Consider the following 26,858-nt stretch of genomic DNA (forward strand, 5'->3'; position numbering starts at 1 on the left):
AGTGATATTTTTAGAGAAAGTATATGAATGAATGAGAATGTCTTGCTTTCAGTTCAATATCTTGTTAAGATACAGATGTAGACTGAAAACTACCATCATAATTGTTTTAGGTGAAAACTGTTTGCATTTTATGACCTCTAGCATCAAAATCCAGCACAGACATTGGTTCAGAACTAAATGCGTTCAAGCATGTAATATTTCACATTTTTTCACATTTAACTGTAATCAGTAGAAGTTTTTTAAGATAGGCCCCCTCCACCATGAAACTCCACTCCAGTCCAGGTGGGGGCGGTAACGCTCCCAGTAGCAGCTTCTCCAACCGCCAGAAATCGTTGGAGAAGAAAAAGCCAATGTTCGCGTGTACATTTTTATCCGAGCGAATCATCACAATAACATCTTTCGGACAGTCGCTGTTTGTATTTACCGATAGATGTGATGTAGTTAAAAATAAAAGCACGTTATTGTGTCTATTTCTGAGGATTTAAAACCTCGTTCTGCTTTAGAACCCTGAGGTAAGTTAAACTGAAGCTGTGTGGCCGAATCCCAAAATAGATGTCCACTTCACTGTTTAAGTGCACTACATTCAGTATGAAATAATGCGGTGTACACCCTATGTAGTGCACTATTTATCTAATAAGGAGAGATTTGTAGTTCGGCCTTAGCGAGGTGTTTTAGTGGGAGATGTTTGTGGTTAAAGTATTATAAATAATCTTAACTTGTTCTAAGTCACTCTTTACAGCCAGTTTACACTAATCAGGATAAAAAAAATTCCTTTACATTTACCACGTTACCAGGCAGCTAAAACACGGACTGATGTTTTCAAATGTTTATTAAAAACATTAACAGAAAAATAATTACTGTTTAAAGGGTTAAAGTCTATAAAATATTCATCTCATGTCCTCTTATTGTTACAGGATAAAATATATTATTATTATTATTATGATGATGATGATGATGATGATTAATGTTTGTTTAGAGGTGTTATAATGAGATCAGCAGGAAACAGACCACGCTCCTCCAGGAAGTCTCGGGCTCCTGATCCTGCTCCTTCACAGGTAAAGCTTAATGATGAGTTGTGTTACAGAAAAAACAGTAACATGATGTTAAGGTTTGGTCAGTCTTCTGTCTTTTACTGCCATCTTCACTGATAATCACCCACAACTTCAAAACATTTAATGAGTCTACAAACTTATAATTAGATTTCTAAACCGTGTTTATGCTCTTTGTTGAATAATGATTATTGTTGTTTTGCTGTCATTAGCTGTATGAGGACATAAAAACAGAGACTTCAGGTGGAGGGAGATCAGATCCAGAGAACCCCCCTGTGGACCAGCAGAATGGAGGAGTCCATACGGAGATCAGACCTCGTCAGTCCGGTTACTACACACAGATATATAAACATTGACTACGTTTACATGGACAGCAGTAATCCAATTATTGATCTTATTCTGAATAAGACAATATTCTTATTAAGGTGTTTACATGAGTTGCTTTTAGAATATTCCTTTCATGTTCCCGTTTTACATGTTATAGGACATAGATCGATTAACGGCACACGTCATTACGTGCCCACGCCACGCCGTCCGACGTTCCCTCCAGAATTTCACGTATCGACATACAGTTCGTCTTCGTTATGGGACCTTATACAGTTTTGGGTGTTTCATGTTTAATTTTACGGACTCTTCAAGTGCAGTTAATTATTTGTCATGCTGTATGTGCAAGTAGATGACTGCTTGAAGCCACGGGCTGCGTCCCAAACCGCGTACTTACCGTTTATATAGTAGCTGAAATACATGTATCTCGCCTACTATATAGTAGGTAAGTACGTGGTTTTGGACGCAGCCGTGCTCTCTTGTTTGTCGTCAAATGGTTAAGCACTGCCGTGTGTCTACGTGTCCTGTCACAAAATGCGGTGAAAACTCCCACATGACGTTAATAGTGTGATTAAGGTGTGTACATGTCTGTAATGCACGTCAATAATGCGACTAAAACAGGAATACTCCACATGTCTTAATTCCATTTGTGTTTACTTCGAGTATGACTTTAGTCAGATTAAGGTAAAAAAAAATAATTGCTGTTTAAAAAATGCTAGTTTCTTAATCAGAGTATTGTCTTAATTGGGTTAACATTGGATTACTGTTGTCCATGTAAATGTGTAAACTGACTGTAAATGTTAATTAATGTGGAGTTCTGTCAGTATGTGTAAGACTGTGTGTGTGTCCGTATATTATAAGTCTGTGTGAAGAAAGAGGAGACGCTGGAGCTGAACATCTACAACCATGGAGACGATTTCAACACCACACCTGAAGTTATTTCCATTAAAGAGGAAGATCCTGACAATAAAGACTCCCTCTGTAAGACATCAGGCCTCTCAGGAGCTCAGTAACACACTCACTGATTATTCTTATTTTAAATTATTATTATGTAAAAACAAATATTTAAAATCATATGCTATACATGGCTGCACACTTAAAAATGTAAAAATGCACTTTAAAAGCTATAATTGTGTTAATTGCAGTTTATTAAGAATTATTTTGAGCATTATTTCTTCACATTATTATAGTTTCTTTCCCTCCAGACTGTGAGGTTTGCAAATCCTTCTTCTTCAACAAGTGTGAGGTTCACGGACCACCCCTCTTCATCCCTGATACTCCTGTTCCCATGGGAGTCCCTGACCGAGCCAGACAAACTCTTCCTCCTGGACTAGAGATTCGGAAGTCCGGTATTCCTGATGCAGGTCTGGGGGTGTTTAATAAGGGGGAGACTGTTCCGGTAGGTGCACACTTCGGACCCTACCAGGGAGAGCTGGTAGACAGAGAGGAAACTATGAGCAGTGGATACTCCTGGGTGGTGAGATTTTACACATTTATTATAAATATTAAGGAGCATGTCTTCTGTTTCTGGGTAAACACACAAACTCTCTCTCAATCTAATAACTGTCTGCTCTCTCAAACTACTATAAATGAAATGACTGCTACTGGAATAAATACAACACAAACATTTAAACTCTTTGTGTAACTCGTACCAAGTCCTTATAACTTGATGGTATTCTTAGACTCTGATGTAATTTGATGAGAGTCTCCCAAATGCTGCAAATGTAAATTTATCCAGCGGAAGGAGATAAGAACTTTAATGTAGACATAAAGGAATGTTGGAAACAAAGTGGGTGAGCTTGATGTAAGAACTATTTCCTAAAAGATTAGCTGTTGTAGATTATCAGCAGTATTTTATTCCTGCAATAGAGCCAATAGATTTCTACAAGTAACATGTTTATATTTTCACCCCTTCACCTTTTCCACATACAGTCAGGATTATAAGTATTTGGACAGTGACAGAATTTTGGTAATGTTACCTCTGTACACCACCACAATGGATTTGAAACGAAGCAGTCAAGACGACTGATTGAATTGTAGTGATTGAACAAATGAATGAAAGCTGGAAGTCTTCAAAGATTGTGTACGGGCCCTGCCTGTAGGCCAGAAACTTGGTTTGTGCTGGGCAGTAGGAGGAGCACACTGTCACCTGGCTGGAACTTGCAGGGTTGGGCTGGCCGGTTGTAGGTCTGTTTCTGTTCTGCTTGTGCTTCCTCCATGTGTTGGTTCATGATGGGAACTACCCAGTCTGTTCCTGCATACTCTGGATGTATTCGATTGAGAATGGAACGGGGATGGCTGCTTCTCCCATGCTTCCTTGGCCATGTCTAGTAGTCCTCTGGGTCTCCTGCCAAAGAAGAGCTCGAATGGGATGAAGCCTGTGAACACCTGTGGGGTTTGACGGACCACAAACAGGACATAGGGCAGGAGGAGATTACAGTTTCATACCTTGCTCATCTACCTACAGCAACCAACAGAGATCATATATTAATTTGTAGACAAAGGCGGTACCTTGGTCAGTTAAGAGGTCCTTGGCGATCCCTATTCATATGAAGAGGAGGATGAGTTCCATAGTGATGGTTCCATGGTGATGTATCAGTTCCTGCGTTGGCTTTCCAGAGTGGGACTCCCTCAGGGTACTGGGTGACATAGTCTACAATGACTGGTATGTACTCATGTACATGTACATGCTCTCATGTAATGAAAGGGGCTCTACGAGATCCATGCCCACTAGGGATGCACCAAATGTTCGGCAGCCGAAATTATTCGGCTGAAAATAGCAAGAAAAAGCACTTTTGGTGTTTGGCTGAATAAGCAAAAAGACCGAATAACGTTTACCGAACAATGACGTTTTTGATGACGCGATCAAATATCACCAAGTGTAGAGTGAGAGGCGCGCATGCTTTATAAATTCAGTAAACATGTCGGCAGTGTGGAAGAATTATAAAGTGTCAGAGAAAGACGCAAAAATGTCAGTTTGTAGACACTGTTCTGCTGAATTGTCTAGAGGGGGTGCAATTGCAAAAACTTACAGCACTACAAGTTTATCATTTAAATTAAAGACATCCCAAGCAGCATGCAGAGTACAGGAAAGACATGGCGGCGGAAAAGGAAAGTTCCTCCTTCCTAGGTACTTATCTGCTCCATGCACCGACAGCGAGAGCCCGTTTAGCGCTGCATCTCCTGTCTTCAGTGAGAAGAGGAACTGACTTTCATGTGAGAAAGCAGAGAAGATACTTTTCATAAAGAAGAACCTGACACTTTTCCTGAAGAAGTAGGCTTATGTCTACTACGATTATTAATTTTTTGTGGGTTCATTTACTTTTTTGCACTCTTTTCAATGCACTTTTTAATAGACTTTTTTGTTGTAGGCGTACAGAGTATGTTACATTCTTTCATCAGTCAGTTATAGGCCTAATATTGGCTATTCAAGAAGTGGGGCTCAAATATGGTTAAATAAAAATATTTTTATTTTACAAATTTATTTATTTTAAGTTATATTGTGCTTTGTTGGTATAATGTCTGCTGAAATGTTAAATATTTTTAAATTGTAGTTTTGTAATTGATTTTTTCTTTGAAAATCAAGACAGAATAGTAAAAAGCTCCTTTTGATTATTTAATTTATGCAATGGTGAATTTTTTTTTTCATTTTGGTGCATCCCTAATGCCCACCCTTTCTATGGACTTGCCAATGATTGGAAGCGAAATGAGCATGGTGGGTGTGGGGGAGGTGCGCTGGCATTAATGGCATTGCAGGCAGAAGTTTCATACTTCTGTCTATGTACTTGGCTGATGGAAGCGATCCCTTTTCCAGGGTGTTGTGGGCCTCCAGAAGGCTGCCTAGTGGGTGAGACTAGGCTAGGTGCATCAATAGGTCGATTTTGGACCAGGGACCACCATGAGATCACACGCTTGCCCACGATGCTTGATGTGGCAGTACAGCAGGGCTCCCTTATCAGGAAATATGAGGTCGTCACCCTGCTGGTTCTCCCCTTCAACCTGTAGCACCTACCCAACAGTGTTTCAGGTGGTCATCCTCCTTTTCTTGACCAAATTTGCCTTTGTTGGCCACTTGGTGATAACAGAGGAGAGTTATGTGTTATGGTTGGACTCACCCTCAGCTTCTGTGTCTGTGCTGTTCTCTCCCTCTTGAACCAAGTATGCATGGACCTCGGCATTGGAGACCTCCCTGTTATCCCCATGCATGCAGGGTATCCCAGCAGGGGCTGTTCAGTTTGGGGAGAGCTAGCAGGTCCTGAGCCCTAGTGCCAGTTCCTGGGTTACCCCTTGCTGGTGCAGCAGGTGCTTTAGTAGGGGGTCCATGGTGAGGGTGGGGTCAGGGTCTGTGATCATGCCTGCATTCTCCACAAATGTAGCGACCTACAGCAGCGATAGACAGAACACAGGTGCAAGGCTCGTGGTTAAGACAGCTTTTATTTCCCTAAGTGAAGGGAAAGAGGGAGAATAGGAGTACAGAGCAGGTGTGGGATGTTGTATTCAGGGGCATTGGACCGTGAGGGATGAGTTAGGGTGAAGCATGGTGGTGGTCGAGTGGAGGCCCACCATAAAATCCATATTCTTTGAATGAATGAATGCCTTTTATTGTCACTATACACATGTACAATGAAATTAAGAGCCACTCCTTTTTGTTCCGTGCAAACGTACATTCAATAAACAAGAAGAATAAACAGATAAATAAACAGATAAATAAACAAGATAAATAAACAAGATATTGGGGTGGATGGGGGAGGTACTATGAAATGCACAGTTTTGAGACACTATATACATATGCTGTGAACTCAGTACATGTATGTGTTTATAATGGTAATAGCTTTCGGGAAGAAACTATTCTTAAATCTACTAGTCCTTGTTTTGATGCACCTGTAACGTCTCCCTGAGGGCAACAGATTGAACAGATCAAAGCCAGGGTGAGAACTGTCCTTAATGATGGTTTTTCCTCTGCTGAGGCAACGGGAAGTGTAAATATCCATCAGGGAGGGGAGAGGGCAGCCAATGACCTTCTGTGCTGCTCTTACTACTCTCTTTGCAGTTTTTTTTTATAATGGTGTTCAAAGTTTGGGATTTTTTTTTTGTAATTATAGGTTTTTATAAGTTATAATTAAACCCTCACTGATACATTTCCAGACTTTTGATAGCTACTAATTTAGGGATTTGGCAGCAATGGGGTCGAATACTGTACTTGTTATGCCATAACACCTTTGATGCATTTATGGTCTCATTTTTTTAAGGTTGTTTTACTGTCACATTAGCCCCAGTAGCCTTTTTCTACACGTCTGTTTTACTGAACCCTATCGGCAGGGAGTGCTTGATAGTCAATGACCCACTAGTCAGCCAAAAGGGGGAAGAGAAGAAGCGTTCGGTAGTAAGTGACACAGTATCCTCATGGAGGAACTTTCTCACCACTGCTGTCTCATGTTTATGCCCTGATTTGAGGAACTTGTTCTTACACTCAAATGTAAGTACTACTATTAGTACTCCATTTTTGTATTTACTGAAGGTTAGTAAATATGTTTTGTTAGCAGGTTAGCGTCAAGCCCATGGTGATGATATGTTTAGTTGTATGCAGAGGGTTTTTCAGGTGTGTGGGTGAGGAAACGGCACAACTATAAACAGGACCAAAAGGATTAATTATGTTCATTAATTGACCATTCATCTTTTCATCTATTATCTGTCTCCTAACCTACGATCGTCACCACTACCAATGGCCGCATTGCGGATTACTCACAGACCAATACGTGTTTATCACCACACTTAACTACTGTTTTATTTCATTCTCTACCCAAGAGGCTGAGCACTCTGTGGCCAAAATGCTACTTATTGTCGGGTCTCCGAAACACTGAACTTTCTCATGTCTTTTCTGATATTGAATGACTATATGTTTGTATGTGTTTTCTGGGTGTATGCTAGTCTATTGCCCTTTCCTGTGTTACAAGTTGTCACCCAGCAGGTCTGTTTATTGTACAGAGTCAGCACTGGATAAACTCTTCAGTAACTTGGTAAATGGCACACTTATATAGCTCTTTTATACAAAGTGCTTTACACTGTCTCCTTCACCCATTCACACACACACACACACAATGGTAGCAGAGCTGCCGTGCAAGGCGCTAACCTGCCATCAGGAGCAAATTGGGGTTCAGGGTCTTGCCCAAGGACACTTCGGCATGTGGAGTCATGTGGGCCGGGAATCGAACCACCAACCCTATGATTAGTGGACAACCCGCTCTACCACCTAAACCACAGCGGCCTGTAACTTACTGCTTGACTGAGTTTGTGGATATGTTTCTGTTCTGATAGGGTTCGACTTTTGTAACATTTGACTCTGTTGACCATGAAATTTTAATTGCCAGGCTTAAAAACAGAGTTTTATAGAGAGTTACTAACAATATGGTTCTGTTTTATGTGCCGTATTATATAAAGTCTCTTGGTAATTCATAAATACTGTCAGGATTTAGATGTGGAGATGGATGCAAGTGCAGACTAGATGTAATATAAATACAAACAAAACACAAAACAGTAGCTATAGAACGTGTGGCAAAACACCAAGGCAAAGAATAACCGTGAAACAGAGACAATGGCAAAGAAAGACAAACCCAAGACAAGGAGTGCAGTGCAAACTGTGGCTAATATACAGGTAAGTGCTCGTTAACATGAAAGTGATTCAGGTGCAGGTGGTCATGTGACCGTGATGCAGTGAAGTGCAGTGGCTGCTGGGAACTGTAATCCAGAGATCCTTCTCTGACATAGCGTGACTAATACAATCTTGCCTTTCACTTTTGTTCCGAGGATACAATTATATTTGTCAGAGACACCCAATTCAGCAGTACAGCCATGCAAATTGGAAAACTGTGTGAAAGACAAAAGCTTGTATGAGTAAAAACTAGTAAAGATGTAGTCAAGGACTTTGTTGTAATAGGATATGCTGGTTTATCCTTTGATTTAAATTAAAAAGAAAAACATCTCTAGGGCAACTCTATGATTGTAAAACCTCTAAATTAGACTATTCCACATTGAAAATGAGATCCTGCCTATTTTTAATGCACTCATGAAAACGACTGACTGATTTCAGCTGCAGCATCAACTGCTTTGACTGAACATAGAAACATTCCCTGCCTATATTATAGTTTAATTTGATGGATAAAATGTAAATGTGTCATTTATTTGCAGATGTACAGAAGCAGGCAGTGCAAAGAACACATTGATGCCAAGAGAGAGATGGATGATAACTGGATGGGGTGAGGTTTTCATAGTTCCTCATTTGTTGGAAGAACTTTCTCTTGTCACTGATCTCTCTCACGATATTTTTTATTTTTATTTTTACCTTATCTGCTGCTTTGCCTTATTCTTTTAGGTTTGTGAATTGTGCTCATAATGCAGAAGAGCAAAATCTTGTGGCATTTCCATATCAAGGGGGGATTCTGTACCGTTGCTGTCGACCCATTAACCCAGGACAGGAGCTCTTGGTGTGGTACAAAGAAGAGAACACCAAAGATCTCAATCCTACTTTTGACTACCTCTGGAACCAAAAATCCTCAAATGGTAAATTTACAACCATAAAATTTTATGATTTATTGGGTTTTAAAACTAATTTTATGAATTAAAGTCTCAGTATCTGGTTGCTGCCCTTGTGAACTGAGCTGTGGATGAGAAAGGAATCTGTGTACTTCAAGATTTTCCTTAACAGGAACACAGAACCACTGAGCTAGAGCACTGGTCCTTTTTCATTCCTACTGACTACAAGAGCGAAGTAAAGCACACCGGATGCTTCTCCTGCTTCTATCTAGTCAAATTACTTATTTACACTGATCAACCATAACTTTAAAACCACCCGCCTAAGTTTGTGTAAGCCCTCCTGTTCTGCCAAAACAGCTCTGACCCGTCGAGGCATGGACTCCACAAGACCTCCTGAAGGTGTGCTGTGGTATCTGGCATCAACACTTTAGTAGCAGATCCTTTAAGTCCTGTAAGTTGTGAGGTGGGGCTTCCATGGATCAGACTTGTTTGTCCAGCACATCTCACAGATGCTTGATCGGATTGAGATCTGGAACTATGGCTAGTTCTGTCCATAGCTGCTCCTGCTCCAGTATCTGAAGTTGCTATGTATTATTTCTCAGTTCAGACGCTGTTCTTTCTATTTTGGAAATTATTTATTAAATCAGATAGCTTAACTACCTATTCTGTCCTAGCAATGGTGTTCTGATCCAAGCGTTGACAGATAGCTAACAGAAATAAAGCTCCATCATACGTTTTTCTTTGTGCTTATGTGATGCACATTTTACTGTAAAACTGAAAGAAACACAAAAGATACAGATTACACTGTGATTCACTAAATATCATGGACATTTTCACATTCACACTCACTCACTTACACATTCAAACAACTAAATAAACAACCTATATGCATTAAATGACATGTGCTTGAAGAAAAAGGGGATCGCACAGCTCCATTAGTATATTATCTGTTAGATCATGCTAGCTTTCAGAATCAAACCTCGATCTCTAAACATCTCAATAACTACCAGCTTTTAATTAAACTTGCACAAATATACTACAGTTGTTTTCAACGTGAAATTTATAACTTAGTCATATCTACTCCAAGGATTAGGCCGCAAACAATGATGTGCATCCAAAACACAGATTACAGAAAACGAGTCTCTTTTACTGCTTTACATGCTTCCGGTTGCATTCTTTTAAACACTGTAATAATGTTTTTCACCACTACGTGTCACATGACCTACTTACAAAAATCAAAGTACCACTTACAAAGAGAAACAAACACTGCACGGAACACCAACTTTAGACCCATCAACCATGCCTAGCAACAGTGTTGCAAACAAATTTGTAATTTTGCTGCCAACCTTAGAAGGACACTCCCTGTTGTAGGTTTTTAAATTATATGTTCCTGATATTTCAGTCACTTAAAATCTTGAGTTCAAGTTCACTTTGTCATTTCAGCCATATACAGCTGGTACAGTACACAGTGAAAGGAAACAACGTTCCTCCAGGACCATGGTGCTACATAAAACAAACTAACCACATGAGACGACGCAGAACTAAATAAGATCTACACATTTCTACATAAAGTGCACGTGCAAACGTGTGCTAAAACACAGGACAGTACAATACTACTAAAACAGGACAATAGGCACAGTTAGTGACAGTGTAGGGCCGAACAGTACACAGTTTTAGTGTGGAAGTGAACGATATAACAGGTAGTGCAGAAGATGGATGTCAAAGAGTAACAATATAATTTAAAGATGGTGTAAATATAAACATAACATGCTATGACAGTATTCATCAGATTAGCTTATACCAAATATGAACATAGCAGTTATTGCAGTAGCAGCCAGGTAAAGTGTATAATAATGACAAGAAATTAAATACTATATAATTATTATACAGTAGCAGCAAAAATGCAACAGAGTCAATGCAGGAATCTGCAAATATTGCAATGGGACTGGGATGGTGTTTCAGTTCAGAGAGTGCGTGCGTGTGTTGAGGAGTCTGATGGCTTGGGAGAAGAAGCTGTTACACAGTCTGGCCATGAGGGCCCAAATGCTTCGGAACCTTTTTCCAGACGGCAGGAGGGTGAAGAGTGTGTGTGAGGGGTGTGTGAGTGGTGTGTGGTGTCCTCCACAATGCCGGCGGCTTTGCGGATACAGCGTGTGGTGTAAATGTCTGTGGTTGAGGGAAGAGAGACCCCAATGATCTTCTCAGCTTTCCTCACTATCCGCTGCAGGGTCTTGCGTTCCTATAAGGTACAATTTCCTAGCCAGACAGTGATGCAGCTGTTCAGGATGCTCTCAGTGGTTCCTCGTGGTGAGGGTGGGAGATGGGGTTTCTTCAGCCTTCGCAGAAAGTAGAGACACTGCTGGGCTTTCCTGGTTATGGAGCTGATGTTGAGGGACCAGGTGAGGTTCTTCATCAGGTGAACACCAAGGAATTTGGTGCTCTTAACAATCTCCATGGAGGAGCCATTGATGTTCAGTGGAGAGTGGTCGCTCCGTGCTCTCCTGAAGTCAACAACCATCTCTTTTGTCCACATTCAGAGACAGGTTGTTGGCTCTGCACCAGTCCGTTAATTGCTGCACCTCCTCTCTGTACGCTGACTCGTTGTTCTTGCTGAGGAGACCCATCACAGTCGTGTCATCACCGAACTTGATAATGTGATTGGAGCCGTGCATTGCTGCACAGTCGTGAGTCAGCATAGTGAACAGTAGTGGACTGAGCACACAGCCCTGATGGGCCTGTCTTCACATCCTCTGAGCACTCTGCCAGGAATGTTGTCTGGTCCAGCAGCCTTCCGTGGATTGACTTTGTGTAGACTTTTCCTCACGTCAGCTGTGGATAGACACAGCACCTGGTCGTTGGGAGGAGGGGTGGTCCTCCTCGCTGCCACATCATTCTGCGCCTCAAACTGAGCATAGAAGTTGATCAGAGCATCTGTAAGGGAGGCATCACTGTCACAGACAGGTGATGCTGTCCTGTAGTTGCTGTGGCTTGAGTTGGGCATGTGTGCGCTTTGCCTCTCTGATGGCCCGGGACAATTTGACCTTTTTAGGGCTGCCTTTTCACCTGCCCTGAAGGCCGAATCTTGGGTCGTCAGCAGTGCATGCACCTCCGCTGTAATCCACAGCTTCTGGTTGGAGCGTGTAGTGATTGTCTTGGAGACGGTGATGTCATCAATGCACTTGCGAATGTAGCTGGTCACTGATGCCGTGTATTCCTCCACGTTGGTGTTACAGCTGTCAGATACAGCTTCCCTGAACATGTCCCAGTCAGTGTGCTCAAAACAGTCCTGAAGAGCAGAGATGGTTCCTGCTGGCCAGGTCTTCACCTTCTTCAAAACAGGTTTGGAGCCTCTGACGAGCAGTCTGTATGCTGGGATTAGCATAACAGAGATGTGGTCTGAGTAGCCGAGGTGGGGGCGGGGACAGCGCCCTGTACGCGCCGGGGATGTTTGTGTAAAAAAGATCCAGTGTATTTGCCCCTCTTGTTGCAAAGTCCACATGTTGATGAAATTTTGGGAGCACTGACATGAGATTCACATTCACATCTCCGGCAATGATCAACAGTCCATCGGGGTGTGTGTTCTGCAGTTCGCTAATAACCCCATACAATTGACAGAGAGCCTCCTTAGCATTAGCGCTGGGAGGAATGTATACTCCGATTAGCAGAACAGTGGTGAATTCCCGCGGTAAATAAAATGGTCTGCATCTAAGAGTCACAAGCTCCACCAGCGATGAGCAGTAACTGCAAACTAGGACAGAGATGATGTAATTCTGTGTTGATGTAAACACACAAGCCACCGCCACGAGCTTTACTGCCCAGAGCTGCATTTCTTTCGGCACAAAACGAGGCAAGCCTGTCTAGCTGAATGTTGGTGTCCGGAACTCGGTCACTGAGCCATGTCTCCGTGAAAACAAAAACGCAGCAGGCTGTAAACTCACGCCGCGTTGCCTGCTGGAGTCTGATGTAGTCCAGTTTATTGTCCAGGTAGCAGACATTGGATGGACAGGAAAGCCGGCCAGCTAGAGTTTGCTTTTAGCCTAGCATGGACCCCTGCCTTATATTCGCGCTTCCGCTTCCTCTCACACCACTTTTGACGTCCCCTCCCCCAGCATCAGGTGATGCTAGGACTGGGGGCCTGGTCTGAACAGCAAGCTGAGATTGCGTGGCTTCTCCATCAGATCATCATGTAGGTTGTTTGTTGCATGATTTCTGTATCTTAACAGTGTCTGGCGATGGCACACATGAACCTCGGTTCTCTGATGTTCATGTGCTGTAAAAAATCGGATTATGAGACAAAATGCTACTGCCACGCCACCACCTTGTCTTCTGTGAAGTAGGTTACCAGAGAGTGATATGAGAGTACTGTGTTAAATGACTTGACATGACTTGCATAAGGTCTTGATCTATGTGTTTGTGTAATGCGAAATCACGTAGCTTCTGCCTGTTTTTTACTAATTATATTAAGTCTTATTGTCCCCAAGTATGAGCACTGTACAGCAATGACAGCAAAACAATATAGCTAAACTTTTGCTTAGATGGTTTCTCTTAAGGGACAGCAGTAGAATCTTGACCCGACATGACACATTCAAGAGTTTGTATTGCTCCTGGTTGCAGTTCAGTTGTCCCATGGTAAATATGTGGTCATTGCAAGTCTTTGCAAAACCATTGTGATAAACAATTGCTGGAACTATGGGTGGCATTTCTACACGCTCAAAGTGCTTTACATTGTGTGGGGGAAATCTCCTGAACCACCACCAGTGTGTAGCATCCACCTAGATGATGCGACGGCGCCAGAATGCCCACCACACACCAACTACTGGAGAGGAGAGTGATTTAGCCAATTCAGGGATGGAGATTATTAGGGGGCTATGATAGATAAGGGCCAATGGGGGAATTTCTAATGACCACAGAGAGTCAGGACCTCGGTTTAACGTCTCATCAGAAAGACGGTTCTGTTTTTCAGTATAGTGTCCCCCTCACTATACTGGGGCATCAGGCCCCACACAGACCACAAGGGTGACCACCCCCTGCTGGCCTCACTAGTTTCTTCACTTCTGGTTCTGTTTGAGTGTACGCTGGTGTGTTTTTCTGCCGCTGCTCTCCGGTAAATTTATTTGGTTCGTTTACTGGCCATTTTGGATTATATCCTTTGGTCACTGTGAATTTTTGCACCTTATATCAGGTGATTGCTTTCTACATGCTTCACTGACCTTGTTTCAGGATTTTGCGGGACATCGGAGTGAACGAGTGAACCCCAGTGATGACTGTTCCGCTGCTTTCTTGGTTTGTTTGCCTATTTGCATTAAAACCTCTTTGGTCATTGTGGATGTTTGCACCCTATATCTGATGATTACATACTATATGTTTTAAGAACCTTTTTTGGCCACCTGTTTTTTGTAATCTTCTTCCCTGTTTTTCATCTGTCTATTCGTGAGCCTTCAATCCCCCATTAGCTCCAGTTTGCTATGTATTGACCCATGGGTTAGTCTCCACTCTCTCTCTTTTCCAATCTGCTCTTTTCCTACCCAAATATTTTCTGGGTGGTTTTTGTGGTGGTCAGGCTAACGTGTTGTCTAACACAGTCATGTAGACGGGGTAGAAAGTGGCGCTGTTTATGACGGAGTGTTTTTTTCATGCTTGCCAGCTTTTACAGCTCTTTTACTGTGCATGGCTGGTCAGTCACAGCTGTTTTATTGTTCCTCAGAATATTTTTTCTACAATGGCCTTTCGCTAATCCTCAGCAGAGCTTCTACATTTGAACTCGGCATTACCTTTACCAGCAGAAATTTATAAAACTTGTGTTGCGTTGGGGATTGCTCATCACCCTCGCTATGTTCATAGAGACAAGCATCGTACTGTCTTTTCTCCTCACACTTCTACAGATTATCTTATACCATCTTTTTGGTCTCCTTTGCACTACTTTTGCGCTAAACCATGCACTGAGTTAACGGCGGTAACCTCAGATCACTGGAGTATCTATCAACACATTCAATATCTAATCCCCTGTCAGATTGATTGTGGAATTTGGACCGTCCTGTCAAATTTGCACTAATAAATGCTAGATCTCTGTCCAACAAATCTTTTATTTTAAATGACTTTTTTACTACTCGTGTGTGGATTTTTTCATTTAAGATCTATTGCTAAAATCAAGATCATGCTCTCCAAGAAGGACCTAGAAATTTTTATTCATGTATTTATAACATCTAGGTTGGATTATTGTAATTCGCTCTATCTGGGTTTGCCTAGAACAACTATTGATCGTTTGCACTTGGTACAGAATGCGGCAGACAGATTACTGACTGTCAGTAAAAAACGTGAGTGCATTACACCTGTGCTCGCTTCTCTTCACTGGTTACAGGTCAAGTTCTGTGTTGATTTAAAAATTTAGCTTTTTGTTTTTAAAACTTTGCATGGACTTGCTCTACAGTATATTTGTGATCTTCTCACCTTGTATACTGCTTTAAGACGCCTTCGATCATCTAGTCAATTACTACTCTCAGTTCTTGATACATGTTTTAAGGCTAAAGGTGACTGGGCTTTCTCCTAGCCTTTGGAATAGTCTTCCTCTCCACATTAGATATTCCCCTTCCATATCTGTGTTCAAATCCTTTTTGAAGACCTATTTGTATTCTTTGTTTTAATGGAGGGTGTAAAATTTATTTCTTTTCTTTGGCTTTTGTTTACTCTTTTAATATGTTTTAATTATGTTTTATATTTCTTGTACAGCACTTTGGTTTCAACATCTACTGTTTTAAATGTGCTTTATAAATCAATAAACTAAACTAATACTACTTCCAGCAGCCACCTTAGTTTTCTCCCATCTGGGTACCGACCAGGCGCGACCCTGCTTAGCTTCAGTGGGACACCAGATGAGAGCTGCAGGGTGATCTGGCTCTGGAAATAGCCCGTTCAATGTTCAGTTCTGCAATGTCCGAGAGTCTCACCTGGCTCATGGTGTTTCTCATGTAGGTTTTCAATCGGCGCAAGCAAGAAAATTATTTTTGCATGATGTGCTGTTTATTGGCACAGTAAAGAATAACTTGGAGATTGCAACAATTACTAGGCTTAGCGTTGACTCTTACAGTATTGTCAGATGTTCACGGAAGAGGTGGGTCTTTAGCCACTTTTGGAAAATAGTGACAGATTCTGCAGTCTGGATTGAGATTGGAAGTTTATTCCACCAATGAGGTACAGTCAGTTTGAAGGTTCTGGAAAAGGACCTCGTGCCAAGCTGAGTAGGCACTACCAGGTGTCAGTCGTTAACTGATCGCAGGTTGAGTGAGGGAACATATACCTCAAGGAGAATGTTGTGATGGGGGGTGCTGTTCCAGACAAGGTCTTGTATGTGAACATCAAGGCCTTGAACTTTATGGTGGAAGCAAGTGAAGGGAGATGAAGAGGAGTGTGACATGGGTTCTTTTGGGCTAGTTGAAGACGAGGCGTGCTGCTGCTTTCTGAATCATCTGAAGGGGTTTGATTGAGCTGGCTGGGAGGCCCGGGAGTAGTGAGTTACAATAGCCCATTAGCTGTGTAGCCTGTTTGGTGAGATAGGGTCTGATTTTCGTGATGTTGTACAGAATGAACCTACAGGACCGTGCAGTTGTTGAAATATGGTCCCTAAAGGTCAAGTTGTCATTGAACGTCACCTCGAGGTTTTTGGCTGGCCTGGTTGGCTTGAGTGTGGTCGAACAATCTGGGTAATCACATTAGTTGTGTGTCATTAAAAATGTTCTGGAAAAGTCCTGGAAAATTATGTCTTTAAAAGAGTGGGGACCCTGTTAATGCTACAGCATACAAAGCCATTCTAGACAATTGTGTGCTTCCAACTTTGTGGCAACATTTTGTGAAGAACCACTTATAGGTGTGATTGTCAGGTGACCAAATTCTTTGTGTAATTCCTATAAAACAATAGTTTTATAATTTTGTTTGATTTCGTACTGACTTTCTGATATTCTGTTTCTCCAGAGGTAAACAACACTCTGTTGGAAGTCTTTTCCTGCTCCACATTTGTTATGGAGGCATCACAAATTGACCTCCACAAACATTACGAAGATTATACGAGACCGCAAGAATCAGGAGAGATTAAACAGGAGATTGAGATTCCCTCCAAAGGCTCCAGTAGTCAGTCAACATCATCTGATTCTCTGAGTTCTGATACTTCTCACAATGATGTACAGAAGGAAATTCACCACTCCTCAGACTGTGGAAAGCATTTTGGGCATCATAATGCTCTCAAAACACACCAGCGCAGTCACAGAGGAGAGAAGCCATATCACTGCTCACAGTGTGGGAAGAGTTTTACTCAAAAGGGTAGTCTTCAGCTACACCAGCGCATTCACACAGGAGAGAAGATGTATCACTGCTCACTGTGTGGAAAGAGTTTTACTCATCAGAGCACTCTACAACAACACCAGCGCATTCACACGGGAGAGAAGCCATATCACTGCTCACAGTGTGGAAAGAGTTTTAATCAAAAGGGTAATCTTCAACTACACCAGCGCATTCACACAGGAGAGAAGATGTATCACTGCTCACAGTGTGGAAAGAGTTTTACTCATCTGAATACTCTACAACGACACCAGCGCATTCACACTGGAGAAAAGCCGTATCATTGTTCACTGTGTGGTAAAGGTTTTGCTCAACAGAGTACTCTACAACGACACCAGCGCATTCACACAGGAGAGAAGCCATATCACTGCTCACAGTGCGGGAAGAGTTTTACTCAAAAGGGTAGTCTTCAAATACACCAGCTTATTCACACAGGGGAGAAGCCGTATCATTGCTCACAGTGTGGAAAGAGTTTTACTCATAAGAGCACTCTACAACAACACCAGCACTTTCACACAGGGGAGAAGCCGTATCATTGCTCACAGTGTGGAAAGAGTTTTACTCATCAGAGTACTCTACAGCGACATCAGCGCATTCACACAGTAGAGAAGCCATATCACTGGTCACAGTGTGGAAAGAGTTTTGTTTGAAAAGGTAATCTTCAACTACACCAGTGCATTCACACAGGAGAGAAGCATCCAAACATCCCAGTTCACTCAATGCCTGTGAGCCCTCTAGATCTGCTCCTTTACCTAAGAAAAAAAAAACTTGTTCACAAAAAGCTTGACTGTACAAATATGTCTTCACCCTGGACTTAAACACTGAGACTGTGGACTGTGCCCGAGTCCCGAACATTAATTGGAAGGCTGTTCCATAACTGTGTCTCCATTTACATCTATGAACTGATAGCGATCAGTCAAATAAGGCCTAAGCCAGCAGAAGGCCTTTCCCGTAATGACAACATTTTATAGTCTACCAAGGAGAATAGTATAATCAGTTATCAATTTTAAGCATTTTAAAAGGAAATTGAGACTGGAGTCTTCGAGCTCATCATCCTCTGATGACGAGTCGGGTGACTTTGGTTTAGATCCAGGAGCCATCAGTGTAGCTCCATTGTTGATTAAAGAATTATGGCAAAAAGAGGGGGAGGAAGCAAAAGTGACAATAAAATATCGGCCCCTGAGCCATGAGCGAGTAGATAAAAATGGCAATGGCCATCCTAGGGAAATGGGCATAGGTCCAATTCTGACTTCTCATGGAAAATGCACTTGCACAACTTGCATCCTTTGGATGTCATTGCCATTTTCTCTCAAATATATCTGTTTACCTAGGTGGAAATGTTAATCGACTTTTACAGTGACTGTGAAGAAAAGCATTTGCTCGATTCGGTCAGAGGTTTACAGAAATGTATTGAGCATCCTTGAGCTAATGTGTGGTTTTGTGGAAAGTGCTGAGTGTTGGCGCAAAGTTGTTGAATGTCAACAAGACAGAAACGAATCTGTAATGGAACACACCCAGCGTTGTGCTCAAGTGTTTATGCTATGTGGATTTTATACAAAATTTCTGATGTTCTCTGCAGCCACGCTGCTGGTAGTCAATGGGCTGATGTCTTAAAACCTGACTTACACAAGGTTCTGATGATTTTAAACCCCAAGTGGCATAGCATATGCCTCAGTATTCTTTCTGATAGCCTTGCGGCTTGTGAAAAAGATTCAAATATGAAAACTCATGCCTGCTGAATGCTGTGAATGCTCAATCTGTTCAGCAAGATGTGTGCCAGTACCATCATAAGCAGGAGCACTGGGAGCGAGCATGTTGTAAAAAGAAAGCTTACCTGAAGAAGCGGAGTGAGAAATGCGCTCCAACTTCCAGAGTCTCTCAGCCTGACTCACAAAGTGGGACTCTCTTGCCAGTGGGAGCAGGGCAATTCATTCAGCTGATACAACATCCCTCCCACTCAGAATCTTTCCCCCACCTCCACCTGCTGGACAGTCTCATCCTTTTTAGAGATGTCCTCTGTGAGAGCATTTTTGCAGCCAATTACACATGAGCAAGATAACATTGTATTGTATGTGATAATCACTCTGAATGATAAAGAATACAGTATTTTGACTGACACTAGTGCACAAATATCAGTCATTCCTATTGAGATGGCTTGAGACTTTGGTATGCGTTTAACTAGAACGAATATCATCATTTTTGGTGTGATAGGAGAAAACTCACACTTATATAAATTAACCTGTTTGTTTATGTTTTGGCCCTAAGTCACTTGACATCTCTCTTATGGCAGCACAGATTAGCACCTCTCCTATTTTGGGCATTGATGTTATCTCACAATTACACATGCATTTGGATTTGAGCCAGCTAAAATTGAACTCTGTTCTTGCAGTTCAGGTGTCAGATCCCTTGATTGCTAATGTTCCTATTTGGGCTAAGGATGAGAATGACTGCTGGCTACTAGACATAGAACCAGTACATCTTACAAGTGCGCCCCCTCCCATGACAAAACAGTACCCCATTTCAAGGGAAGCTATTCAGAGAATTCGATAATTATAACTGTCGATGATTTTGTCAACCGAGGCATCCTTGTTAAAACAGCTCCTCCTCTTCTCTGTCCTGTGAGGAAAGCAGGAAATGCTGAAAACTCCTTCTGCTGATTGACAGTTTATTATCTGGTCACTAAAACCTACATTGATCGCATTCCACCACGTGTAGCTGACCCGAACACCGTTTTTGATAGATTCCAATTATATACACAGTGTTTTCTTGATATGGATAATGTTTGTTTTTTTTTTGTCTGTTTCTTTACATCTAGATAGCCAGCCATGGTTAGCTTTCTTCTTTGATGATGATCAGTACCAATGGACATGACTCCCACAAGGCCCTACTTTGGCGTTGTGGTGACCTCTGTCAGAATTAGTGTCCAGTTAAAGATTCAGTGGTTCTACCTTTAGCCTTTTAGCCCCACCTGGTATGGAATTGTATAACAAAGAGTTATTAGCATTGCTCACACATCTTTGTGCCCATTTTCATGAAGCTAACTTTGCCAAAGCTCAATTAGATGGGGCAATTGGCTCAGCATTCTTACAACACGTAAAATTCCCCTGCAGAGGGCCAAGGTCACCAATCCCTCATTGCTAATGATGCAACTGCAATGTCTGATACCCAAGATGAGTGGGTATAGATTGATCACGATCATGATTGGGTGATGCATTCACACTCACCGCCTTTGAGCATTTCTGAGATTCCTCTGGAAAATCCAAACAAGATTTTATGTATGTATTTATTTATTTATTTATTTTAACAGATGGTTCAGCTCAAGTTCTGAATGGGTACAGACATGCTGGATGGGCTGTTTGCTCATCACACAGAGTGATTGCTCAGGGTCACCTCCCTGATCATCTCTCAGCCCAGCTTGCCAAACTTGTGTCTTTAACTAATGCCTGTATCTTAGCTACTGGCTGTACTTCTAAAGTTTACACAGATTCACAATATGCCTTTGGTGTTTTGCATGATTTTGACAGTATCTGGTGTGGAAGTGCCTTTTTGACAGCTGAAGGCACGCCCACCAAACATGCCTCATTTGTGTCTGACCTTTTGTTGGCATATGAAAATCCAACATGTTTAGCTGTGGTTACGGTTAAGGCGCATTGTTACCTCAAAACTGTTTGAGGGTTGAGGTAATGCTATGGCCGATACTGCAGCCAAAGCAGTGTGCAGTCTTCCTTCTGTCTCAGTTTTATCTGCCACAATCTCAAAACCTTAAAAAAAAGTGTGTGGTCATTTGTGGACAAGGGTTTAAGTCTAGATTTTGCTGGCACATGGACGAAAGGAGGTTGATATGTGGCTCCTGAGTCTTTGCTACCATACTTAGCTCAACAAATCCACAGTCTAGGACATGTGGGTGTCCAGAGTATGGTTCACCAATTCCCTTCTACATGGGGGGAAACAACGTTGTGCAGGAAATTATGAGAATGCTAAGCGTTCAATGTAAGCTTCACTGTCCATACAGGCCTCAGGCTTCTGGACAGGTTCAGTGTCAAACCAGACTTTGAAAAATGTATTGTCCAAGTTACACCAAAGTGGGGTCTTGTGGGTGTATGCATTGCCTGCTGTTTTGTGGAGTAATCAATCCACACCCACAAGAGGGGTCAACCGATGGCCCTACCAGGGACAATCAGTTTGCATCTTACCTCAGAGATGCTAATGAAGTATTTTCAAGAGCTCAATGGAAGCTGATAGCTCTGTGCAAAACTTGTGTCCAGGAGGTGTGGACCTAATTGCAAAAGGGTGGACATGCTATTGTGCCAGGACAGTAGGTGATGATCAAAAACCACACCGCTGGTCCATTAGAGACAAAATGGAAAGGTCCTTTCCAAGTCTCCTTAGTGACTGATTCGGCAGTGTTATCAGGGACGTAAGATGTGGATACATGTATCACACTGTAAAGTGGTATTACCACCTAAATAGGGACAGTTTGGGAGGATTTGATGGCATTTAGGCATTGGGATTTGTTTGTTTGCTTTTGCAGGAAAAACAAAGTGAGGTATCTCTGAAGTTGGTGTGGGTGCTACAAGAGAACCAAGAGACTATACATTGGGTTCCCTCTGACTCCCAGTTGGCCCCATTCTGCACCTCAGCGTTGTTCACGATCTGTACACACTGTGCTGAAGCAAGACCCATCCATCCTTGCCAACATCACAACACAAGAGACTGACTTTGATTCTATACTTTGAGCAGAACCTTCAGGCAACATCATTGATTACAAATTAGTCACAGTCACTGGTATAACATTATACAACAATAAATGGCCACTCGGCCTAAAGGTCGTTTGATCAGGTATTTTAAGAAGCCCAAGTCCCCTACGGTGTGGGGAACACCTGTAAAAGTTGTAATTTTCATGCTCAGTTCATGCTATAACGACTTATCTACCTCACACAGTTAAAATCGAAGAGTTAGAAATACATCAGTTAAAGTCTCACATGAAGGTTAAGGTTTTCGTAAAGATACTTCAGCAAAACCTACACTTTTTGGGTCATCATTCAGGTTCTGTGCTTACAGGTACTGATAATCTTAGTAAGGGGTCGGAAATTTTCTAAATATATAATGGTAAAGTTGAGGTTTTGGACACTTCCACTCAGATTTATTCTTTTGACGCTATTAAGGTGTCAGCATCTGACCAGTTCTGTGTTAGGCTCTGATGATGATAAGGGAAACTTTGCAAACTTAGTTTACATTAATTCAGAACACTCTGTTCTCAGGCTGCGAGGTTAGCACTCCTCAGTAAGTGTTTAGTCTGGCATTGTGTGGGCAGGACACACTATTTCAGCCTGTGACACACGTGCTTTGCTACACAAAGATGTTTCCTCATTTAATGTCGCTGCATGCCATGATGTTACACAAGCAGTCACCACTTAATGCTGTATTCCAGGCTTCTTGATTTGTAATCAAACCTACCACCCTCCTCATAGTGTCACTGACTTCATCAATCCATCTGTGTCCTTGGTGTGTAGAAAACTGTAGAAAAAGCTGGGTTACACTCAATAGGTGAAATTTCTAAGGCATTATGTAGCATAACCATAGAATTAAACAAATATCATCTAAGAGGTGTCTCTCATCCATCTCGAGCCCAACTAAAGTTCACAGCTCACTCAATTGAGGTTTGTATCTCTTAATCTGGTCCTTTAGATAAATTGGCTATCAATCAATAAATGTTGTCGTATTTTAGGCGCTTCAGGTATGTAATGATTGTGTGGTAGCACTCCCTATAGTGAATTGCCTGCCAGGTTCAGTAGTTGATGTTCATTGATCTTGTCACGAGACCACTCTTATCTTAACCTCACGTAACCATATGCCTAATGCCTACATTTTTTCTATGCCTGGCACGTGGGTAAATGAGTAAAACCTTATTTTAGGATATGTAGATAGATAATCACCCGGCCAGCGCACAGTAAAGTACAATACAGTGTATAGTATGTAGAATAGTACTGGAGGTTTAAGCATGCTTTAATGGATGATAATAGAGGGGAGAAATATGAAATATTCTAATTTTTCCCCTTATTTTCCATATTTATGTTGCATGATTCAATCATTTAAGATCACTTCAATGGGATTTTTGCTTACTCATGGTCTAATGGTGCTTTTGGGTTTCTGTCCTTAATTATGTTTTTGTCAAGATGTTTCTGTTCTTGATTATGCTTTTGTCTTGTGGTTTTTCTTTCATGTTTTTCTCTTATTAGCCTTAGGTATGTCGTTTGCACATACACCTCAATATAAAAGCTAACTGTATCCAACTTATATTTAGACTAAGTGACTAGAGACTATTGCTCGGGCTGTCTTCGTGTGCATAATAAACCAACTCTTTGACTCAAAACATTTACATTTTAACATTTGGCCCTTATCCAGAGTGACTTACATTTATCTCATTTGTACAAGTGAGCAGTTGAGGGCCTTATTCAAGGGTCTAGCAGTGGCTGGTTAGCAGTGCTGGGATTTGAACTCATGACCTTCTGATCAGGAGTCTAACAGCTTAACCACTTAACTACTACCGCCCCAAACAACTTTTATAACAGATAACACTTTCATATGAAGAAGTAACACTGTCCATATTGCTGAAACACAAAATAGAGTTTAATCTCATGTGTGTTTGTTGATTTTGCAAAGTGTGACAACAATAAAAGAAAATATGTGCCATGAGAAAACACCACTTCTGTGTGTTCAACATAATTATGGTGCTGATTGGAAGCTGCTGATTGGACAGCAGAGTGAGAAAGACAGCTCCTCTTTGAGATGAACCTAGAAATAACAGAAGATTCATACATATAGAAAACACAGTCAAACAGGACAAAATACACTGTCAAGACTGTGCTTCAGACGAAAGAAATGGAAGAACTTCAGGAGTATCTAAGTTCTAAACTCCTGACATTAGACAAATCAAAACTTGTCAAGGTGTGTCTGTATCTAAATTGCAGCAAACCAGCTGCTGATGGATTCCAAGGCAAGCACATATAAGGCTGGTAGATAAAACATTCGAGGGAATTAAGGACAGTGAAGATACAGAACAGTTTTCAGGACATGCCTTGGTGAACTTCTGTGTTTTATGAAGTCAGAGGACCCACCAACAGCGCCTGATGAAATGGAAAAGTGAAAAGAGAGTATGCAGAGCTCTAACAGGCACAAGTTGATGCCTGCCACATATTGGAAGAACAGATTGAAGTGATGGAGGAAAGATTTAAGAGTAACCAACAAAGAACAAGCAGGAAGGAGGTAGTTACATGACAGCCTGTTCACCCTTGGGAAAAGAATTTTAAAGCTGAAGTCATTAAAGGAGTCATTAGGGCTGTGAGTCCAGGTTTCCATCTAAGAGAGTTGCTTGAGCTAAAGAGAGACCTCACATTCCCCACCATGAAGACCCCTATATTAAGGGGGCACTACAAAATTGATTCCTAATCAGACTTACTGCACGGGCTCATGAGCATTTTACATTAACCCAAAGAGTCTGAGTAATGTTTCCTGTTTAGGGCCATAGACCTGGAGGAGAAACTGTTGTGGAAGTCTGGGGATGAAAATGAAGGGGGAGCAGTTTAGCCATGAATTTATTCAGAGAAAGTGTGCTCACTTCAGATCAGACTTTTAAGTGATGAAGAACAATACACTTCTTGTATTGTTCTCTGCTTGATATATCGCTTTGCTTGTATCTTTCTCATTTGTAAGTCGCTTTGGATAAAAGCGTCTGCTAAGTGAATAAATGTAATGTGATGTAATGAAGTTCCAGATTAAACCTTACTGCAGTGACCCTAAAGTAACAAATGTAGTTCTAATTGAGAAATTAGGTGAGACTGCTAACTTAAAACTAGAAAGACTAACAAAGATGAAGAAAGCTATTTTACCAAAGCCCATTAAACTGATTGAAGTCAAAGTGGTAGAACACCCCTGCAGTAGTCGGCATCAGTATGGCAAAGACCCAAAACCTGGAAACTGAGACATTGAGGAAAGAGAGTTTCACGACCAGGGACAAAAAGAAGCAGGGACAACGTAAAGAGGTTGACACGGAGGCTACAAAAGCTGTTGAGGAAATGACAAAGATTTTCTGTGAGACAATGGAAGCAACTAGGTCATTCCCTGAACCAACTATGACACCACGAAGAGCTGAAGGATATCAAAAGGCTATATATCATGAGGCACAGAGAGGTGAGGAGTGCAGGCACTTTTACTGGTGTGGGCAAGATGGATATCTCTCTCAGGGTTGCAGACAGAGAAATCTAATGCAGGGAAACGGGAGGGGACTGCTGAGTTAGGACTCCCAGTAGTCCATTTTCTCTCCAGGTCCCATCTGAGTCCAGCAGTGCTACAGTAATAATGATCATTCATACAGCCAAAACTACCTCAATGATAACATACATGTAAGTTATCTGCCCCCTAAATTCCAAGCTAAACTTCTCAACCTCATTGGAAAAAGGTGCTTAGTTCACTGCCAGCTTGATATCAATGTTGAGGCCTTATGTTACACAGAAGCTCAAGCAAGTATTATAAATGCTGACTGGAGGAAAAAAAACCTCACAGCACTGTCTGATCAATTGAGGAGCTCATGGGGCCTTGTAAATTTACTGGGTTAGCCACAAACCAGACAGAGATTCCTTTTAATGCCTGGGTGGAGGTGAGATTTTGACTGAACAGTGAAGTCCACTAAGAGGGAATCCTGCAAGTACCCATGTTGTGAAAACCCCAGTATCAGCTTTATGTTGTTGAGGGGGTGGTCAACAGATGAGAAAAACAAAGTTATACACAACCCAGATGGTATACAGACCTTCTTGGTACCAATAAAGTTTGCACATTTGATGCTCAAACTGTTGAAGATTGCATGTTCACATGTGAATATGGGACTGGGCCAGCAAGCAAAGAGTACAACTTGCAGAGCAGATCAAAAGTATCCATGCACACACACACACACACCGGGGCATGGTTTTCAGAGCAAAGCCTGTTGTTCATCCCTTGTGAGCTGCCCCCACTACCTGAAGGGCTTGTGATCCAGGAAGGCCTAGTGAGAATCTGTGCTGGGATGACAGCCCATGTGCCAGTCACCATTGTTAACACCACAGCTAACCCAGCCATAACAGGTCCACTGCTAAAAGATGAAAAACAGATAGAACGTGATTGAACAACACCCACTCACCATTCAGTTCTGTGAGGTGTTACAACAAGTCATTCTGAAAGACCAAGCCATTAGGACTCTCCCATAGAGCTCAAACAATTACGATAGAAATAAAACACAAGGGAGACAAGCATGGGAAAATACGGGGGTTTATTGCAGATGGAGGGTAACATAGGTCAGGTTACAGGGCTCGTGGGAGAATAATTTGTAGGAGGATACAGGAATGAAGGATACAGAGAGCATGGGGAAGAGGCATGAGAATACTCTGAGCTGCTGGGAGAATATGGCATGGGACTGAGAGAACCGGAAGCAGGGCTAAAGCCAAGGTCAACCCCAGATATAGCCATATCTTCATCAGAAGGATTACCATGGAAAAAAATGAGGGTGTCTCTGTTTGAGTAGAAACATCAACAGAAACTGTGGCAGGTGTTATCCGCTACCGTAAGGGGGGGGGGGGACCAGAAACACCAGGGTCA

General features: G+C 41.9%; 1 protein-coding gene across 2 annotated transcripts; it reads left to right on the forward strand.

Moving 5' to 3' along the window:
• Positions 1–261: 261 nt before the first annotated feature.
• LOC128609300 (histone-lysine N-methyltransferase PRDM9-like) lies at positions 262–23,813 on the forward strand. Of its 2 annotated transcripts, none has more exons than XM_053627826.1 (8): positions 262–512; positions 977–1,055; positions 1,262–1,367; positions 2,235–2,354; positions 2,564–2,850; positions 8,559–8,626; positions 8,743–8,930; positions 16,869–23,813. In XM_053627826.1, the coding sequence occupies exons 2-8, from the start codon at positions 987–989 to the stop codon at positions 17,879–17,881; spliced, it is 1,851 nt and encodes a 616-aa protein (XP_053483801.1). In that variant the 5' UTR covers positions 262–512; positions 977–986; the 3' UTR covers positions 17,882–23,813. The 2 variants fall into 2 exon arrangements, with proteins under 2 accessions (XP_053483801.1, XP_053483803.1); XM_053627828.1 differs by having other exon boundaries at positions 2,579–2,850.
• Positions 23,814–26,858: the final 3,045 nt, after the last annotated feature.

The sequence above is a fragment of the Ictalurus furcatus genome, chromosome 6, assembly GCF_023375685.1.
Source record: "Ictalurus furcatus strain D&B chromosome 6, Billie_1.0, whole genome shotgun sequence".
Taxonomy (NCBI): Eukaryota; Metazoa; Chordata; class Actinopteri; order Siluriformes; family Ictaluridae; genus Ictalurus; species Ictalurus furcatus.